The sequence below is a fragment of the Tenrec ecaudatus genome, chromosome 3 (genome assembly GCF_050624435.1).
Source record: "Tenrec ecaudatus isolate mTenEca1 chromosome 3, mTenEca1.hap1, whole genome shotgun sequence".
NCBI lineage: Eukaryota > Metazoa > Chordata > Mammalia > Afrosoricida > Tenrecidae > Tenrec > Tenrec ecaudatus.
The window spans coordinates 98,889,931-98,907,765 of NC_134532.1; the positions used below are offsets into that span (position 1 = coordinate 98,889,931).

The following is a 17,835-nucleotide window of genomic DNA, read 5'->3' on the forward strand; positions in this document are numbered from 1 at the left end:
AACAAAAAGATCCTTACTATCCATGAGGTGCGAGGCACAGGCTGGGAGAGGGAAAGTAATGTGATAGGAATAGGGACCACAGACCTTTGGACCACTTTCTCACGTAATTTGTGCCTTCAGGGACTCTTTTTGGCCCAGTCCCCTCTGTACTACTTTCACATGATGATAGAGTACAGTTTTGCATGTCCACATTACGGCTGTGTGCACCAGACAACACCCAGCCCATGGCGAGAAGTCCAGGCCCAGGCAATTTGGTAGCCTCTTCGCTTTTACTCTCTACGAAAGCCCTTGACTAAGGAAGACCGAGGAAGAGCCACTGCATTTGAATTACGATGCTGGCATAGAATATTGAAAATACTATGGTCTTCCAAAGGAACCAACAACAGTGTCTTGGATGAAGCACTGCCAGAATGCTCTTTAGAGACGAGGGGGACAAGTTTTCATCTCACGTGCTTTGGACACGCTGTCAGAAGATACCAGTCCCTGGAAAGGACCTCATGCTTGGTAAAGGAGAGTGGCAGTGAAAAAGAGGAAGACCTCTGACCAGATGGATGGACACAGTGGCTGCACTGATGGACTCAAACTTAAGGACAACTGTGAAGTTGGCGCAGGATCAGGAAGTGTTTGGCTTGGTTGTACCTAGTGTTGCTATGAGTCAGAACCTAACAACATTTATTGACATTATCTTTCTTTGAGCTTTGGATGAATTTGTGTCGAAAATCAGTTGACCATAGATGCACGGATCAATCTGCGACCCTCGGTTCTACTTAAGCTGGTATATATTTCTATTATTATGCCAATACTTGACTGCTTTGGTTACTGTGGCATTGTCGTACATTTTGAAGTTAGGAAGTCGGAATTCTCCTAATTTTTTCCGCTTCTTCAATGTTGCTTAATGTATTTGTGGTCCCTTTACTATCCAATAAATTTGAAGATTGATCTTATTTCCATAAGGAAAGTTGGTGAAATTTTAATGAGGATTGTATTGAATTTGTAGATCATTTTGTGGTACTTTTGACATTAGATACAGTAAGCCCTCCAGTCCATGAACCACAGTACATTCTTCCATTTATTAATTCTTCTGTGATTCATTTTAGCAATGTGGTGTAGTTTCCCCTTTCAGCTTTCAGCTATTCCTTGGTACAAGGCTATTCGTAATAACTAATTTTTAAATTTAAAAAGATGAAATATGCCATTCTTTTTCTGTCAAGCAGTTTCTGATGATCATAACACTTCCTCCCTAAATAACTGATTTTTCATTATATCTTTTCTACTGAATCTTTTCTCTTTGCTTGTATTTGTTTTAGAAAATGCTCCAAACATTTTTAGAAATGTTTTAGAAAATGCTCCAAACATCTTTGCTTAGACTACTCATAGGGAAATATGTGTATGTGTTAGTGATTTGCAGTTGATATTCTTTGTTTATGAATTTGATTTTTTGTTTAATATAGTATCTGGTTCTTAAGAATCATATTAGACTTGCTCATTATGCACTGAGATGATAAAAGAGACAGTTTTATTTGTGTTTCCTTGAAAAGTGATTTTTCTTATAAGACGGATTCATACACTTTAAACATAAAATTAGACCATCCTGCACTGTTCCCTATTTTAAATACATCTATCCCTTCTGCTTTGCATTATTTTCTTGGATTGCAGGTTTTTTTTCCCTTATTCTCATAAAAATACAAATACGTTGCTTTAATGTTTACATCATTCAACTTCTGGAAGACCATTCTAATAAGCAATCAAAGAGTTTTTGTGAATTATAGCAACAAAGGCTTATTTCTCAGCCAGTGTGCAGACTGCAAGGGGTGGCAACTCTGTCCACCGGTCGGTAACGCGTTGTCGCAAGGAGCGGACAAGGAGAAGGCAATAATAGACCAAACACGTGATGGTTCTTAACACCTCCACTTGGGTATTACTCATTTTGCTTCTGTAAATTTTCTTTGGAAATGATTCTTCCTCATGTCTGTCAACTTTGTAGGTTGAGATTTATAAAAATGATATTCAAGTTGAGACTGACAAGGTTTTAATAAAGATTTAAATGAGAAGATATTTAATTTGTACTTACTATTTTAATACATTTCCTTTCTCTCTCTTTATCACTTGTCTGTTACTTCTATTGATTGCTCAGTAGCAGTCGAGCACCACTCCCCCCGCCTGCCCCATTCTCCTCCCCAAGATAGTATGGATGTTGAAGAATTGGAAGCCTTAGGATGGCTTTGAAGATGGTTTCCATTTGTACTCATTGTCTGTTAGGCACTTTAGTGGTCAGCTTAGGCTCTCACAGTCTACTGTCTTTTCATACGATATATTTGTCCCCCTGATAACTTCACAGACATTGTTTCTGAGACATTGTCCACATGTGGACAACAGGCTGCCTGCAAGTCATCAAAAACCAAGTTAAGTCATAGACAAATGCCACTGAAACATCAAATCACCCACAGCCGTTTCTAGAGTTATAATTATCTGCACACAGTGGGAATTATGTCTTTGCAAAGCAAGATGTAGTTACTTTGGCTGTTCTAAAATAATAGAACTGAATCTTAAATGTCCTTCATAGTGAAACCTGGCCCTCAAGAAGAGACAATGGGCAAATTGTCCGAGAAAGTCAAGGAGATAGGGAATTTGAAAAGGAGATGCCCCTTACAGATAGCTAGGGCCGAGTGTTCTGGTGTAATGGAAGGATCAGAAAGCATCAAACTGAAGACCTCGTGTTCAGTTTGGTTCTAACCCTTGGCGACCATAAAGAAGCCGGCACATGGAAGAAATCTTATGTGAAACGTGAACAAATCTTAAGTGCTCTGTGTAATTGTGGTGAAGATCATGCCCCGTCTCCATGTTGGTGTCCTCCAGTTTTCAATGGACGTTCTAGTTAAACATTTCCCTTCATTCCACCCTGGCGTTAGTTGGACAGAAGTCTGATAGGACACATCTAATTAGATCAGTCTGATGTGTAATTTTCCTTATAACTTCATTGACTAAACTTATAAAGTTGAGCGTCTATCCTATATAATTTAAACTAGTGCTGGAAATGATGAGATAAGAAAGTCCAACCCTTTTATTTTTATAGATGCAAAAGGGTGTACCCCCTCAAAAATGGATATTTTCAAAGCTATATATTTTAAATATTTTTCACAAAACAACCTCAAAATATTTTCCATTATACTTAATACATTATACTTAATACATTTCCATTATACTTAATACATTTGTCAAATCTGCAATTCTATTCTTGGAAACATTTTTCTAACTCGTCTGTTTGGATGGCTGATAGCACCACCCTTGTTTCTTTCTTCACTTTTTTTGCATTGCCAAATGGCTGTCCTTTCATGCCCCTCTTTATTCATGGATACAAAAAGAAGTTGCACATAGTGAGTCAGCTAAGTCAGGTGTGTGAGGCAAGAAAGGCCTGCTGGGTTGTTTTTCCCCAAACTGATGCACTAAGATGGTTGTGTGAGCAGGTGTATTGTGGCAAAGCTGTCCCCCCACCTCCATCTGCAATAAATCAGGCTGTTTTGGTCACGCACTGTTACGCAATCTATTCCAGAACCTCTAAATAGAAAGCTTGATTAACAGTCTGACCTGGTGGAATGAACCCCAAATGCACCATGAGTCTACATTTTCATCTGTTCAGGGAGTTGATGGATGTCCAGAATGAGGTTAGTCATCAATCAACATGTCAGAGTTTTTGAAATGAGCAAACCACTCGTACAGCTGAGTTTTTCCCACAGTGCTGTCCTGTTGCCCTGTGTTCAGCATCACAAGTTTCTTTGTCATTTTTCCTGGCAGGAAAAAAAATATCACTGCCAAACGCTGTTCTCTTAAAACGGCCATCATAAAACACGAGGTTCGAGTGAAACTGATTTTACCAAAAAATTCACTGTGACCAGAGAGAACCTTCCCAGATGCCACTGGGTGCACTTAACTCAGAGCGAGCTGCTTGATGATTGCCTAGGGGGAAATGCGTACTAAGAAAGCTCCACTCTGCCCAGTGCAATTCTGTTTTTTGCGGGGTACCCCTTCATAAATTAAATACGCATGGATATGAATTGAAAGAAGCCCGGGATTGGTAAGAGACTTATCCAGAGAGTGCCCAAGAGGGGCGGACGCAAAGTCTTTTGACACATAGTCTTCTTCCTATTGTATATTATTTACAAATGATCAACAACAAAACTCATGGAACAAATGGAATTGAAAGATAATAGAACTCATTCAAAAACTAAGCCAAGCCCCCGTATAAGTAACCACTCTTAGAATGTGTTACTATCAACTCTTGGTGGTGACCGGAATGTAAATTTCTTTTGTGTGCAACATTGGCGTCACATGGCAAATAATGGGTGCCCAGCCTGGTGCCTGCTGATCTTTGTAATCACAAAAAAATTCTATGGGACCAAATTTCCTTCATCCTTTCAATGCATCAATTTATTTGAGATTCATTTAGGAAAATGTTTTTTACCTAGGAGAAATGAAATTTTAACTTCAGAGATGAACAGATTCCATTTCATGTTTTACTTAGCCATTCTTCTATGGTCCAAGTCCTAGACTCAGATTTAAGACTCACTCTAGGAGTAATTATATCTGACCTTTAAGACATATTTAATAACTCCGAGCCTCCAGTTTTATATGTAAAATGTTAGTGGGTTAGAGGACTTCCTATTGGAGGGAATCCCTGATGCTAGTGGTTTCTTACGTGACTAGTACAGAGCATGTGTCATTTCTCTCTTATGTTATTTCATACTCGAGATTATTGTTTGCTTTGGGCATTACTGACCCATTTTATGTTACGGATGAGGAAATAGACTAGGAACAATTAAGCCAACTTGTTCGGAGTATGCCGCTGTTACCTGCTTGCACGTAGATCCCAACACACTGGGCTGCCAATGTACAGGGCAGGCCTGGGCCAGGGGCTTTTCAAGTTCCTGGCTTTTCGGAATCAGAGCCGTGGGCTTGTCTTCCCAGAGAGCTGCTCGGACGCAGAGCCCCATTTTTCTGGCTAGTGGCTGAGCTCTTAATCATTTTCACCCCCGAGGAACCCAGTAGCTATGTGAACTCACTGCCATTGGCTCCTAGTGCCCCTAGACAGCGGTGCTCGACCTTCCTGATGCTGGAACCCTTTCGTACAGTTCCTCATGTTGCGGCACCCCCCATCCATGACGTATCTTTGTTGCTACTTCATAACTGCATCCTTTGGGTATTAAAAAGTGTATACAATCGAAGCCATTAGCTGAAATGATTTAGAAAGAACACAAAATGAAGCAGGACTGCAAAGAAACTTGAGAAATTATGAACTACAGACAGCAATGCTAGAGATGGGGAAAAATTGTCACATCATTTTCTGTTTGTGTGTCCTCAAATTATCAATACTATGACCACCAGTAGCGGAGTGATAATTGTTTTGGAGCCGACCAGGTTTTTAGCTAAGATATTTTCAGCCAAGTTGCCCGGAGCCGGTGGCAGCAGGGAGTTATGTCAGCACTAAGTGGGATGTCATACCCCAGGCAGATTCACGGAGGCTTCTTTCTAATCCCTAAGCAGGAAAGGCCAGGCAGTGTGATTCTGTTATGGAGGGGTTGTGTCCAGGGGAATAGATCAGGGACTCTGACCTGAAATGATACAGGTAAGAAGGAGAACTAAATCTCAGGATAAGAATATTAAAACATTTATCAAAACTGGGGCATAGGGTCATAGCCAGGCTAATGACCACAGGGACGAGACGCTGAATCCCAGAATGTTGGGCCAGCGCTTCTTAAGTCTTTTCTGCCCAAGATTAGTCCTGGGCTGATCCGACAGGTGGGAAACAATGCAGAGGGCTCTGGAGATGAACAATCTGGCCACTTCTGACAACTGGAGTCTTGAAGAAATAAATTGCCATAGGAATGAAGAGCGTGAGGTGTAGGCATGTAAGCCAGTTAAGAGGATACTTCCTGCGATGTTTGCAACAGCACAAGAACAAAGCAGCACATGGTCTGGAGGCATATCTAGGGAGATAGCCAGACATCATCATCAATCAACAGGTTGGACTAAGACCTGTAACTATGTCCCTTCTTGTTGCATTACATTTATTTTGGTATAAGTAGAGAACATGTGATTGGTTGTTGGATTTGGTAATGTTGCTATTACTTTTACTGAATTAGAGTTTATACTGATATAATAAATAAAATGATCCTCTTTTTATTACAAAGTCCCTAAATAGATATCTTATGCTTTATGATTTCATTTTAAGTTCATGTTGTCATGGTTTAAAATTAAAAACAAACAGAACAAAAAAGGGGTTTTATTGTTGTGAAGCCAATGAAAATTAATGCTTAATATATTGTTAAGATGGTTCAATTAACTTTCTTAGACATTGATCAGATGAACAGTAAGCTTAATCATTCTATTTTGAAGTCTTCATTGTGTGAGTCCTTTGTGGCCCCGAGTAACCCTAGCAAGTAGTTTCCACACTCCAGGTGTGTGCCTTCTCTGAGTTTATTCTAAAAAATATTTCTCTTTTTCCTGTTTATATATATTTTTAGTGTTCATTAGTTCTTGTTGCACTAAGCTAATTCTTGGTGCACAGGGTTAATTCTGCATTGTTAATTAGAAATACAGAGCTCTTGTGTTGTTGTAGGTATGACATTCAAAAACTCCCAAGAATGCTCTAAATATCCCAGGAATGCTTTTTAATTAACTGCAGCTATTAGTGATATTTGCTTCATTGCTTGGAACTTTTGAGTCAAGCCTCCCATAGTGTTTGATGTGTCTGGTCTTCATTATGTTTGTTGCGTGCTAGGTTCTAATCTATATTGTTTGTAAAATTACAAAGACTTGTCAACAATTGTATATGATTGAATGTAGATCGCCTGGGCAACTAACTGTTGCATGTGTATCTTTTCAGTTCGGTGTAGACATTGTTAAAATTGTAGATTATGTGTATCTTTTCAATTCGGTGTCAACATTCTGCTTATAGAGAGATTCCATGATCTCTTAGTTGCATTTTTCCATGTGGGTTTAAGCCTCCTTGCATGTATACATGCATAGCTGTGACATGATGCATGCCACTTCTTGACCCCTTCGCTCAGTTTCTGCTTCTTAAACCCAGTGCTCTGGAGGGCCAAAGGAAGGAGACTCTGTGAGGCCTTCCGGGTCTGCCTCAACTTCACTCCTGGGCGGAACTTACTTTCTTTGCCCTTTCCATGCCTGCTGTGAAGGTTCAGTAAACTCCGTTTTGCTTCCTTTTCTTCAGTAGCCAAATAAGGAGCCTTCCAGGACAAATCCCCAACCATGTGAAAAAGAGCAATTCTGGTGCTTTCTCTTGGGGCAGCATCTAAGACTCCCCGGTTTGGCTTCTCTGGTGTTTGGCACAAGGCCCAGGAGGGATTTTTTTTTCTGACTAGTTGAATCCAAGTGGGTGGTTTTCCCTGGGGTTCCTTGGAGGAGGGTTTTCTGTGCAGGGTGCCTCTCCTGTGTCTCTCCGTGGGTGCACTGCTCTTCCTTTCGAATGCTTCAACCCTGCCTACTCTCTTTAGAATTTTAGAATCTTTAGAATTTTCTTTAGAAATTTAGAATCTTTAGAATTTTCTTTAGAAATTTAGAATCTTTAGAATTTTCTTTAGAAATTTAGAATCTTTAGAATTTTCTTTAGAAATTTGTAAGTTGATAGTTGTTCTCGTGATTCCTTTTGCTCTTCGCTGCGCGGGACCGGGGGCGTGTGAAGAGATGAGGCTGCATGCTAGCTCCGTTACTTCTTGGACCTGCCAGGCGTCTAGTCTTTTTCTCTATTTCTAGCCCAGCTTTGCAGACATTGTTTCAGGACTTGCTTTCAGTTCTTTTAATTTGCACTTCAACTTGAACTCCCACCCCCTCTTCAAAAGTATGTTTAGTGGTAATCACAATGAAATTGCTGTCTCACTGCTCTAAGTGAGTATATTATTTAATAAACTTCATTCTACCGGATTTATGGGCAGTTACAAGGTATTGCCCTTGATAGCACTTTTGGGTAAACATTGGGCCCTAATCAAGTTGGAATTGACTTGATAACAGTTGAATTTGGTTTTATGAAGTTGTTCATTTGACATATATATAATATATACACACACATATGCACATACACACGCGAGAACATGTGCTTGTGTGTGGGTATGTGTGTAGAATCCAGGTAGAATAGTTTATTATGCACTAGGTGGCTAACCACAAGGTCAGGAGTTCAGTCCCACCAGCTGCTCCTTGGGTGGAAAAATGGAACCTTTTGTTATCGTAAAGATTTACAGCCTCAGAAACCCAAAGGGGCAGTTCAACTATGTCCTATCGAATTGCTATGAGTTGGGATTGGTTGCAGTGAGTTTTGTTTTATATATTCTATATAAAAATATGTATGTATAGCTCACAATATTTTATAACTTGTAATTACATTGGGTTTGCCTGAGTGTTGCTGGTTATCTTTCTCAGTGTCACCATCTATTGCATATGCAAAAAAACCCAAAAAAGGTCATAGAAACTCTTCATGGGTACAGGGTAGTCAATGATCTTTATATGAGTTAATAATTATTACCAGAAATAAAGTAATGGTCCAGCATTCCCCTTCCCCCATTTCCCCTCAGGAAGGAGAAAACATTTTTTACCTGGCAATTGAAGATATAGAAACGGATACAGAGCTTCTGATTGGCTACCTGGACAGTGACATGGAGGCAGATGAGGAAGAACAACAAGTTATGACAGTGGCCAAAGAGGGGGAAGTTAAAAATTGCAAAGTACAACCAACAGCCGGCAAAAAAGGTATTCTGGTCTTAATAAGTGTTCTCTGAGAAGGAAAGTTATAGGCACAATGTTATTTGGAATTGTGGTTCAATACTACTTGCATTGATAGGGAATTCTCAAGTAATAGTTAATATTTGTTTAAACCAGTCTTGAAGTCCAGTGATACAGTCTTTTTGTGTGTGACAACAGGGACAGAGTGCTGCTGTGGATGACAGTGTGACCAGTGGGGCTGGCACAGTAAGGGTCAGGACTGTGTTGCTGGGGCAGCTCCTGGCTCCCCCTCCTCTCAGTGGCTTGGTGGCGCCTGAGTCATGAGGATTACAGTTCTCTAGCCTTGGCTCTGCCACTCATTAGTCTTGTATCGTCGGGCAACACTCTACTTTCTCATCTTCCACTAGAGAAAGGTGAATGTCGGAGAGCATGGGAGGCAAAGAAGAGGGCCCTGCTGAGTCCAAGGGAGGTGATTCTGGGCTTTGCTTTCGTTTGAGATCCTTTGAGAATCTGATGCTTATGGGAATCTGAGCCTCCTTATTCTTTAATCCAAGAGGCCTGGAGGATTGAAAGATTGCTTCATGTGGTAAACAAAAGCTTGCAGTAAGCCTGGTGGGTCAGAGCAGCTAAGTCAGCCCCATGATCCAGGGTGATGATGTTGTACGGTGCCTTCAAGTTGGTTCCAATCAGAGTGACCATAAACACAAGAGAAGGAAACACTGCCCGGTCCTGTGACCCCTCCCGGTGGTTCTGTTTGAGCCCATGATTGTAGCCACTGTGTCAGCCCTTCCGACCCTGCACTCTGCCAAGCATGGAGTCCTTTTCTAAGGACTGGTTGCTCCCGATAGCACGTATGTGAGACCTTCAGGTCTTGCAATCCTCGCTTACAAGGAGCATTGTGACTCTTCTTCTCCCAACACAAATTGCCCCCATAGATATCTTTTCCTCTGTGGATCTCACCTCCTTGTCACTGCCTGGGGAACGATCATTTATTATTGGCCTTTGTTTCCCTCGTGTTGTGCTTTACTCCCAATATGGCTGACAGAGCCAGGAGTGATGTGGCAGGCATTTGCATTTTGTCACTTGCTGTGTAATATGTTTCCATTGTCTTAGCAGAGTCACTTGAGAGCATCATGGGCTTTGTTAGCAGCAGCAGCAGTCTTGCCTTTCACAGCCTTTCAGTGAGTAGTCTAACTGGATGCCATTGGCTGAGCGTGAGCATTCTCACCTGTGAAACTCTACTTCAGGGTTATTAGTTAAGGCGAAGGTGGGGTCGGCTCAGGGGACTGTTTTGTCAAATGCATTATGCTGTTTGGAACGTCAAATTGGGGGGGTTGGAAGTGTTTCTGTATTATTTTGTTTTCCTTGTTTTTCTCTGTCACCTCTAGGGTTTGCTAGGATCATTACATCCATTATTTTAACGTATCTATTATTGTTTTTGTTGTCAAAATGTCAGGTTCCTTTTTTTTTCTTAAAAGAATCAATAGAAACTTTGACATTTTCTAAACTTTCAAATCATCTATGTACATTATGCTATTTTTAATCTTAGAATTCTCAGTGCATGCATTGTTTATAGAAATAGAACAAAAAGATCAAACCCAAACCAAAAAAAATGAAAGAAGGAAACCTCCCCCAAATGTATAGCAATGAAGAATTTGATTAAATAATTACATCTGTCTCAAGCTTAAATAACAGATAGGTGACTTGAGAAAATATTAAATGGGAAAATGGGTTAAATATGCAATTTCTTTTTAAGTGATCATAAATGTAGCCCTACCTAGGGACGCATAAAATATATGCGCACAAGGACAAGTGAGCGTGGGGGTATACTGCTATGATCATCTCCTTAGAATGGGTTATTTTTTATATTTATTTTCTTTTCAATTTTCTAACTTTGGTTTTTAATTAGAAAAGTATTTTTAATTTAAAATAGCACAATTTGAGAAATAAGAATGGGGCTAGGAGGCAAAGGGCATTTATAGAGGTCTAAATAAAGGCATACATATATGTAAATATATATATGGGGAAATAGATTTATGTGCATATATTTATAGGTTTAGTATTAAGGTAGCAGGTGGACATTGGGCCTCCACTCAAGTACTCCCTCAATGCAAGAATACTTTGTTCTATTAACCTGGCATTCTATGATCCTCACCTTCCCGACAATCGCTAAGACAAAGCTGGTTTATAAGCAAATGTGGTGAAGAAAGCTGATGGTGCCGGCTATCAAAAGATATAGTGTCTAGGGTTCTTAAAGACTTGAAGGTAAACAAGCAGCCATCTAGCTCAGAAGCAACAAAACCCACGTGGGAGAAACACACCAGCCTATGTGATCATGAGGTGCTGAAGGGATCAGATATCAGGCATCAAACAACAAAAAGTCATATCGTTGTTTGCTCACCTCCCTGATACGATCGCTGAAGACAAATGGGTGCATAAGCAAATGGGTAAAGAAAGTTGATGGATATCAAAAGATACAGCATCTGGGCTTAAAGGCTTGAAGGTAAACAAGTGGTCATCTAGCTCAGAGGTAACAAAGATCACATGGAAGAAGCACACCAGCATGTGTGATCGTGAGGTGTTGAAGGGATCAGGTATAAGGCATCATCAGAACAAAAAATCATATCATTGTGAATGAGGGGGAGTGCGGAATGGCAACCCAAAGCCCATCTGTAGACAACTGGACATCCCCTTATGGAAGGGTCATGGGGAGGAGATGAGCCATTCAGGGTGCAGTATAGCAATGATGAAACATAGAACTTTCCTCTTAAATGCTTCCCCCCTCCCCGACTATCATGATCCCAATCCCAATTCAACCTTAAAAATCTGGCTAGAACAGAGGATGTACACTGGTACAGATAGGGACTGGAAACACAGGGAATCCAGGGTGGATGATCCCTTTCGGACCAGTGGTGAGAGTGGTGATACTGGGAGAGTGGAGGGAGGGTGGGGTGGAAAGGGGGAACCAGTTACAGGGATCTACATATAACCTCCTCTCTGGAGGATGGACAACAGAAAAGTGGGTGAAGGGAGACGTCAGACAGTGGGAGATATGACAAAATAATAATTGATAAATTATCATGGGTTCATGAGGGAGTGGGGAGCAGGGAGGGAGGGGGAAAATGAGGACCTGATGCCAAGGGTTTAAGTGGAGAGCAAATGCTTTGAAAATGATGAGGGCAATGAATGTACAAATGTGCTTTACACAATGGATGCATGGATGTATTGTGATAAGAGTTGTATAAGCCCCCAATAAAATGATTAAAACAAAAAAGAATGGGATCATGTCCATCCATGTGGGATTCACGAGACAAGAAAGGAGCCCTGGTTTGCCTCTGTAGGATAAGCATTGGACTGCTCACCACAAGGTCTGTGGTTCAAACCCACTGTGGTTCAAACCCACCAGCATGGTATAAAGATGAGACTGTTTGCTCCCATACAGATTTCCAGTCCCAGAACCTATATAGAGGATCACTTTTGATTAGCATTGACTCAGTGGCAGTGAGCCTGGTTTTCTTAGCGTTTGGGAGACAGTGGAAGCCATAGCACCGTCTGAAATGAGGACTCTTTTGGTGATCTTGCTATATTTTCATGTAGGCCAGATTCTTCTTGCTATTCGGAATGCTGTTTACTTTAGTAGGCATTTTTTCCTTGTACAGCAAAAAGAGAACTAGAGCTAAACCATTTAAGGGAAATTTGTTTTCCAAATGAACACTTATGGTAACACTCTGATCTGCAAAGTTAACCCTATATAGTAAATAAAAACTTGAATTTTATTTTGAATTAATTTGGTGACAATCAGGTGAAAGGATTAAAAAATAACTCCTATTTACTTTTTCTGTTTACTAATATAGTACCATTAACCAAAATTTATTTTTTAAATGAGAGGATAACCAAACAATTTTTGGCTCTGAATTTTTGTCTTATCAATACTCTTCATTGACAAATGTTCCGATCACGTTGGCTGTGAAGAGGACTACGCCTGTCCCCAGTGTGAGTCGAGTTTTGCCAGTGAGGAGATTCTTGCCGAGCATCTGCAGACGTTGCATCAGAAGCCTGGAGAAGAGAAGGCATATCAGTGCGAAAGCTGTGCGAAGAAATTCCCCGTGAAGCAGGCTTTGCACAGACAGTGCGTACATTCCCGGCTATCTGTCAGAACACACACTATGCGTCCGTTCACGAATATCTGTCAGAACACGCACTATGCGTCTGTTCATGAATATCTGTCAGAACACACACTATCGTCCATCCGTGAATATCTTTCAGAACACTCACTATGCGTACAGTCCTGGTTATCTTTCGGAACACACACTATGTGTCCATTCCTGGTTATGTTTAAGAACACACACTATACGTACATCATGAATATATTTAAGAACACACACTATGCATCCGTTCATGAATATCTTTAAAAACACACACTATGCGTCCATTCCCGGTTATCTTTCAGAACATGCACTATGCGTACATTCATGGTTATCTTTCAGAACACACACTCTGCGTACATCATGAATATCTTTCAGAATAGACACTAATTTTTCTTCACAATAGTGCATGTGGTTTGTCCTATAGTTTCAGCATTTGTGTGTGTGTGTGTGTGAGAGAGAGAGAGAGAGGGAGAGAGAGACAGACATTAAGCGTTTCATATTGCTGTTACTATTAATTGATCTTTTCCTAGTATAGAATAATATTTATTCCTGAACTCTTCTGATTATAAAAATTAACAAGTAAACATGAATTTTTTCATTGTTTTTGTCCATTTAATAACGTGTCCTTGAATGTCAAGTTCATTACTTATCTGTGTGTGCTTTGACTCATGCTTCACTTGTCGGCAGTAGGTACCCCCACTGGAATTAATCTTTTAAACATTGGAGAACTAGATTAATTCAGTGTCTAAAAGATACATGGACATTTTGAGGAGCACTGTATATTTCACAGCTATTTTGAGGAGTAATTTGAAGTAAGTGTCAGTCGCATGAATAATTTGATCCCACACAGGTTTCTCTACACACGTTATCACTTCATTTCTGTTCCCCGTTGCTGTTGCATTGTCTTTGATTCATGACGGCCTGTAGTACAGCGTAGAGCTGGTCGATTGTCAAGCCTGTCCTCTTTATGGAAGCAGATCGCCCCACCTCGCTTCCTCGGGGCAGCTGATGGGGTCCGAACAATGTCCTTCCTCCTAGCAGCTGAGCCCCCAACCACCTACCCCAGAGCTCGCTGAAACAGGTTATATACCATAGGAAGACTGTTTACCTACAGACATCTTGTAGGTAAAATTTTAGATGCAAAATTTCTTTTCAAAATTTAAACTAGAAAAACATTTTAAAAATTAAACTTTTATGATTGTATCGAAGCTCAAACCAAACCCATTGCTATTGAATATATTTTGATTCATGGTACCTTTGGTAGCATTTCGGAGCCTATGACTCTTTAAAGGAGTGGGAAGCATCATCTTTCTTCCACAGAATGACCGTTGCCTTGTAGGCTGTCGCCGCCTGGTGCTTCTACCGCAGCACCACCGGCTCTCCTGTTAGAATAGACAACACAAAACATTTGGAGATTCTAATGCAGGTGACTAACACATGAAACAGCCAGGAAAATAGACTTCAATAAAAAAGGAGTTTACAATGGAATTGTTGTAGATCTGGGAGCTATACTTTAAAAGGTACTGCTAAAAGGTTAAAAAGGCAGATGACAGATTGAAGAGAGAGATGACAAGTGTGAGTTTATCGAAGTGGAATATTGTTCTGTGTTCGTCCGAGCATTCCAGTTTTTGTTGTTGTTGTCTTGTTTTGTATCTCCTTCCCCAGTATTCTTCAGTGCACAGTGAAAAGCAGTCTGAAGGATTCTTCACGAAGTTTTCAGTGCTCTGTTTGCAATTCCTCCTTCAGTTCAACATCGAGGTTTTGTGTCTGAGTGTCAGATAGCCTTTATGGGACTGTGCATCCTTTTCTGCATGCGCCTTTTCATGCTTCTTAGTGGCTCCATCCCCTTTGCACCTAGTGTATCATTGCTTTCCCGTTTACTTGCATAAGCAATGCATGGAATTACCCCGGACCTCTACTAGGGAGCGCGAGCTACAAAACCGGGCAGTGAAGTTGGAAGTCTCCTTGCGTCTCACCCGCTCTTCTCCCTGTCTCTCTTTCCTGGCCATCTTGTAGTTTCGAGCAGCACCGAGAGACTTGCCGGGGGGATGCCCGTTTTGTGTGCAAGGCTGACAGCTGTGGAAAGAGACTGAAGAGCAAGGATGCCTTGAGAAGACACCAGGAGAACGTCCACACTGGTGAGCAGCCACGGAAGGTTGTTCGTAACGGGGGTTCCTCTTCCCGGGCTGCAGCGATGTGGTTTTCGCTCTCACCCCCAAGGAGAGCGTTTGCTTTTCCCTCATATTTTACACAGATGTGGACTTCTGCCAGTGGGTTCTGTTTCCCTCTGAACACTCTATTTCTTTGCCAAGTTGATGTCAGCAACATTTGTCATTTCCCCCACCTCTGCATTGATCCCACATCAGCCTAAGGTAAGGAGCCCGGTTGGCACAGCGGGTTAAACACTGGCTGCTAAACCAAAGTCCAGGGCCTGAGCCTGCTGGCCACTGTGTTGGCGAAAGATGAAGCAGCCTGCTTCCCTAATGACATAAAGCCCCTCTGAAACCCGAAGGAGAAGTGCCATTCTGCCCTGTGGGGTCGCTGTGCGTCCGAATCTACTGGACCACGGTGAGATAGGGTTTTAACCTAAGCCGGAATCTCATTGTCCTTGGCAGTCAACTAGAGAACAAATACTTTAAATAGCAATTTCGTATTTTACCTTTTGAAATTTATATAAACCGGTAGAATAGACCATTTTGGATGCATTTTAAAGCTCTTAAGCAATGTCCTTCTGTTTTAGTATTTTTATATGGAAATCCCAATATTTAATGCTTAGAGTTCCCCTCTTTTGGAGAAAATGACTGGCTGCATTTTGATAGAGGATTTGCATGTGCGGATTAATGATGAATGCCCCTTAGACTTCCTTCTAATGGCCAATCAAACAAAGAAGCCGCGATGAGAACCGACTCCTCGTTAGTTTGCGTCTGTGCAGCACATGGTAGGCAGTCGGCATTTTGGTTCCAGGATGGCTCGACGGCACTGACTTGGACAGACGGCTGCATTGTCAGAATTAACTCTTTACTTACTCAATGTCTTCCTCAAAGGGCGCTGCGGTTAACAGAACTCTGCATCTTTCTGTGCATGTACTTGTCTCATGTGCTCATTTCTGCCCTTTCTTAGCTGCAGGGAAGTGAGTGGAAATGATAGTATTAGTTCTCCTTGATTGAATTTGGACTCCAGGTGGTCCCATGGGTGCAGAGCAGACTAGCTCGTTCCCGAGGGTGGCTTTTCAAGATGGTGACCATTTGGAAGCAGGCCATCTGGCTGTCTTCTGAGGCACCGCTGGTGGATTTGAACTACCAGCCTTCTGACTAGGAATAAAATATTTAAATGTTGACATTGCCCAGGGACTTAAGTGGAAACGAACCTCTCTGGATGGGGAGAGGTAGATGTGTGTTTGCCTACCTTGTTTAATCTCACATTCTGTAGAAATAGATATCCCAGGTCAGCTTCTGCATCCTAGTGTTGACTACAAAAATGATCTATTTTAATCGAACAGTGATAGGAGCTGTCAGGGCATGACATAGGCTCAGACTTTGCATCCTGAAGTGCATTGCTCTCAACCTATGCATGAAGCTTCTAGAAGTTAGTGCACTATCAAACTTCGGGAGACTGCCCATCACCAGGACTCTACAATGTCCTGATGTTCTTTTTTCTTACAAAGAATATATGGCTGGCTTGAGGAAGACGGTACTTTATGGCTTTATTATACGTGTGCCTTCTGTATGTGTGCAGGAGGGAAGAGTAATATATGTATATATATATGTGTGTGTGTGTGTGTGTGTATATATATATATATATATATATATTTGCTGCCTCCGTATGTATATTTGTAAAGTTCTTATGGTTAAAATGCTGCTTTTATTTTCTCCATCTTTCTCTGAACTCTTTCATGTTAGTTTTAAAAGTTAACTTTGCTGAACTAAGTCAAGAAAAACAACAACAGATGTATCCTGAAACTCGGGAAATTTTCCGTGCACTCATTACTGGGCATGTGGTCTTCAGGCTCTGCTGTGAGCATGGTTTCTTGGGGGCTTTTTGTAATTGCCCTTGAATCTAATATTACTGATTCTGGAACTCCCTAACATTTTATAGGAAATAATTTATAAAAATGCAATTTTGTTTGATTTGTCCTCTGTTCATGTGGATATATAAACTGTGACACCTTACCAAATGTCAGCCCGGTGCCACCATGTAAATGAAGCTTTTGGTAGGCCAGGACTACAGTCATCTTCTCTCCTTCAGAGCATTGCCTCACATTGCCCTTCTCTCCCCCAGCCCCTGGTCTTCTTCCTCTCCTCCTCTTTGATCTCCTCTTTCCTTTTTGTATCCATTGGATGCTTTACATGTGACTTCTTGTGGTTTTCAAGCAGCATTTAGGCTAAATAATAGGAATGTATACTATAAAGTAAGTTACTTGATGTTTGCTTCTAACACATTATTCATCATATATGCAAGTTATTCATTAACTCAACGACTGCTTTAAACTAGCAGTGTTTAAAGAGGCTAGGGAACCATAGTTAAAAAGTCAAATAGCCTAGGCTCTCAAGAACCTTACCTCTTAGGAGGGGCAGGGCAAGGCAGAATATCAACCAGCAGAAACGCTGTGTGATGGGGGATCTCAGTTGAGGGAAAAGCTAGCAAAGGGAATCAAACAGGATTGAAAGGATCAGTGCAGAGCTTCTTCAGCTTCTGTGTGGATGGGACCCTCTGATAACCTACGGAGCCCTTTTGCAAACGATGTTTTTAAGTTTATAAAATCAAATGTTTGACTACCCAGTAACTCATGCAATTGATATGTTGCTGCTACCATTAAGTTAAACCATTTCAGTAAAAAGAGAGACGATAGAAAGTCGGAAGATCTCCTTTTACTTGGGTCCACAATTCAGGTGCATGGACAGAGCAGTCAGAAAGTCAAATGCCATCTGGGAGAGGATGTTTATGCTAAAATGGATCT

The 17,835-nt window shown here is 41.1% G+C and overlaps 1 protein-coding gene across 3 annotated transcripts in view; it reads left to right on the plus strand.

Annotated features, from left to right (window-relative positions):
- The window catches only part of PRDM5 (PR/SET domain 5), a 213,688-nt gene that overhangs the window by 74,863 nt on the left and 120,990 nt on the right, over window positions 1-17,835 (plus strand). For 2 of the 3 annotated variants that reach the window (XM_075543864.1, XM_075543862.1), the window contains 4 exons: window positions 8,583-8,757; window positions 12,703-12,859; window positions 14,544-14,636; window positions 14,895-15,016. In XM_075543864.1, the coding sequence (XP_075399979.1) occupies window positions 8,583-8,757; window positions 12,703-12,859; window positions 14,544-14,636; window positions 14,895-15,016 (547 nt within the window). The remainder of the gene's footprint in view (window positions 1-8,582; window positions 8,758-12,702; window positions 12,860-14,543; window positions 14,637-14,894; window positions 15,017-17,835) is intronic. The other variant, XM_075543863.1, reaches the window with a different exon arrangement.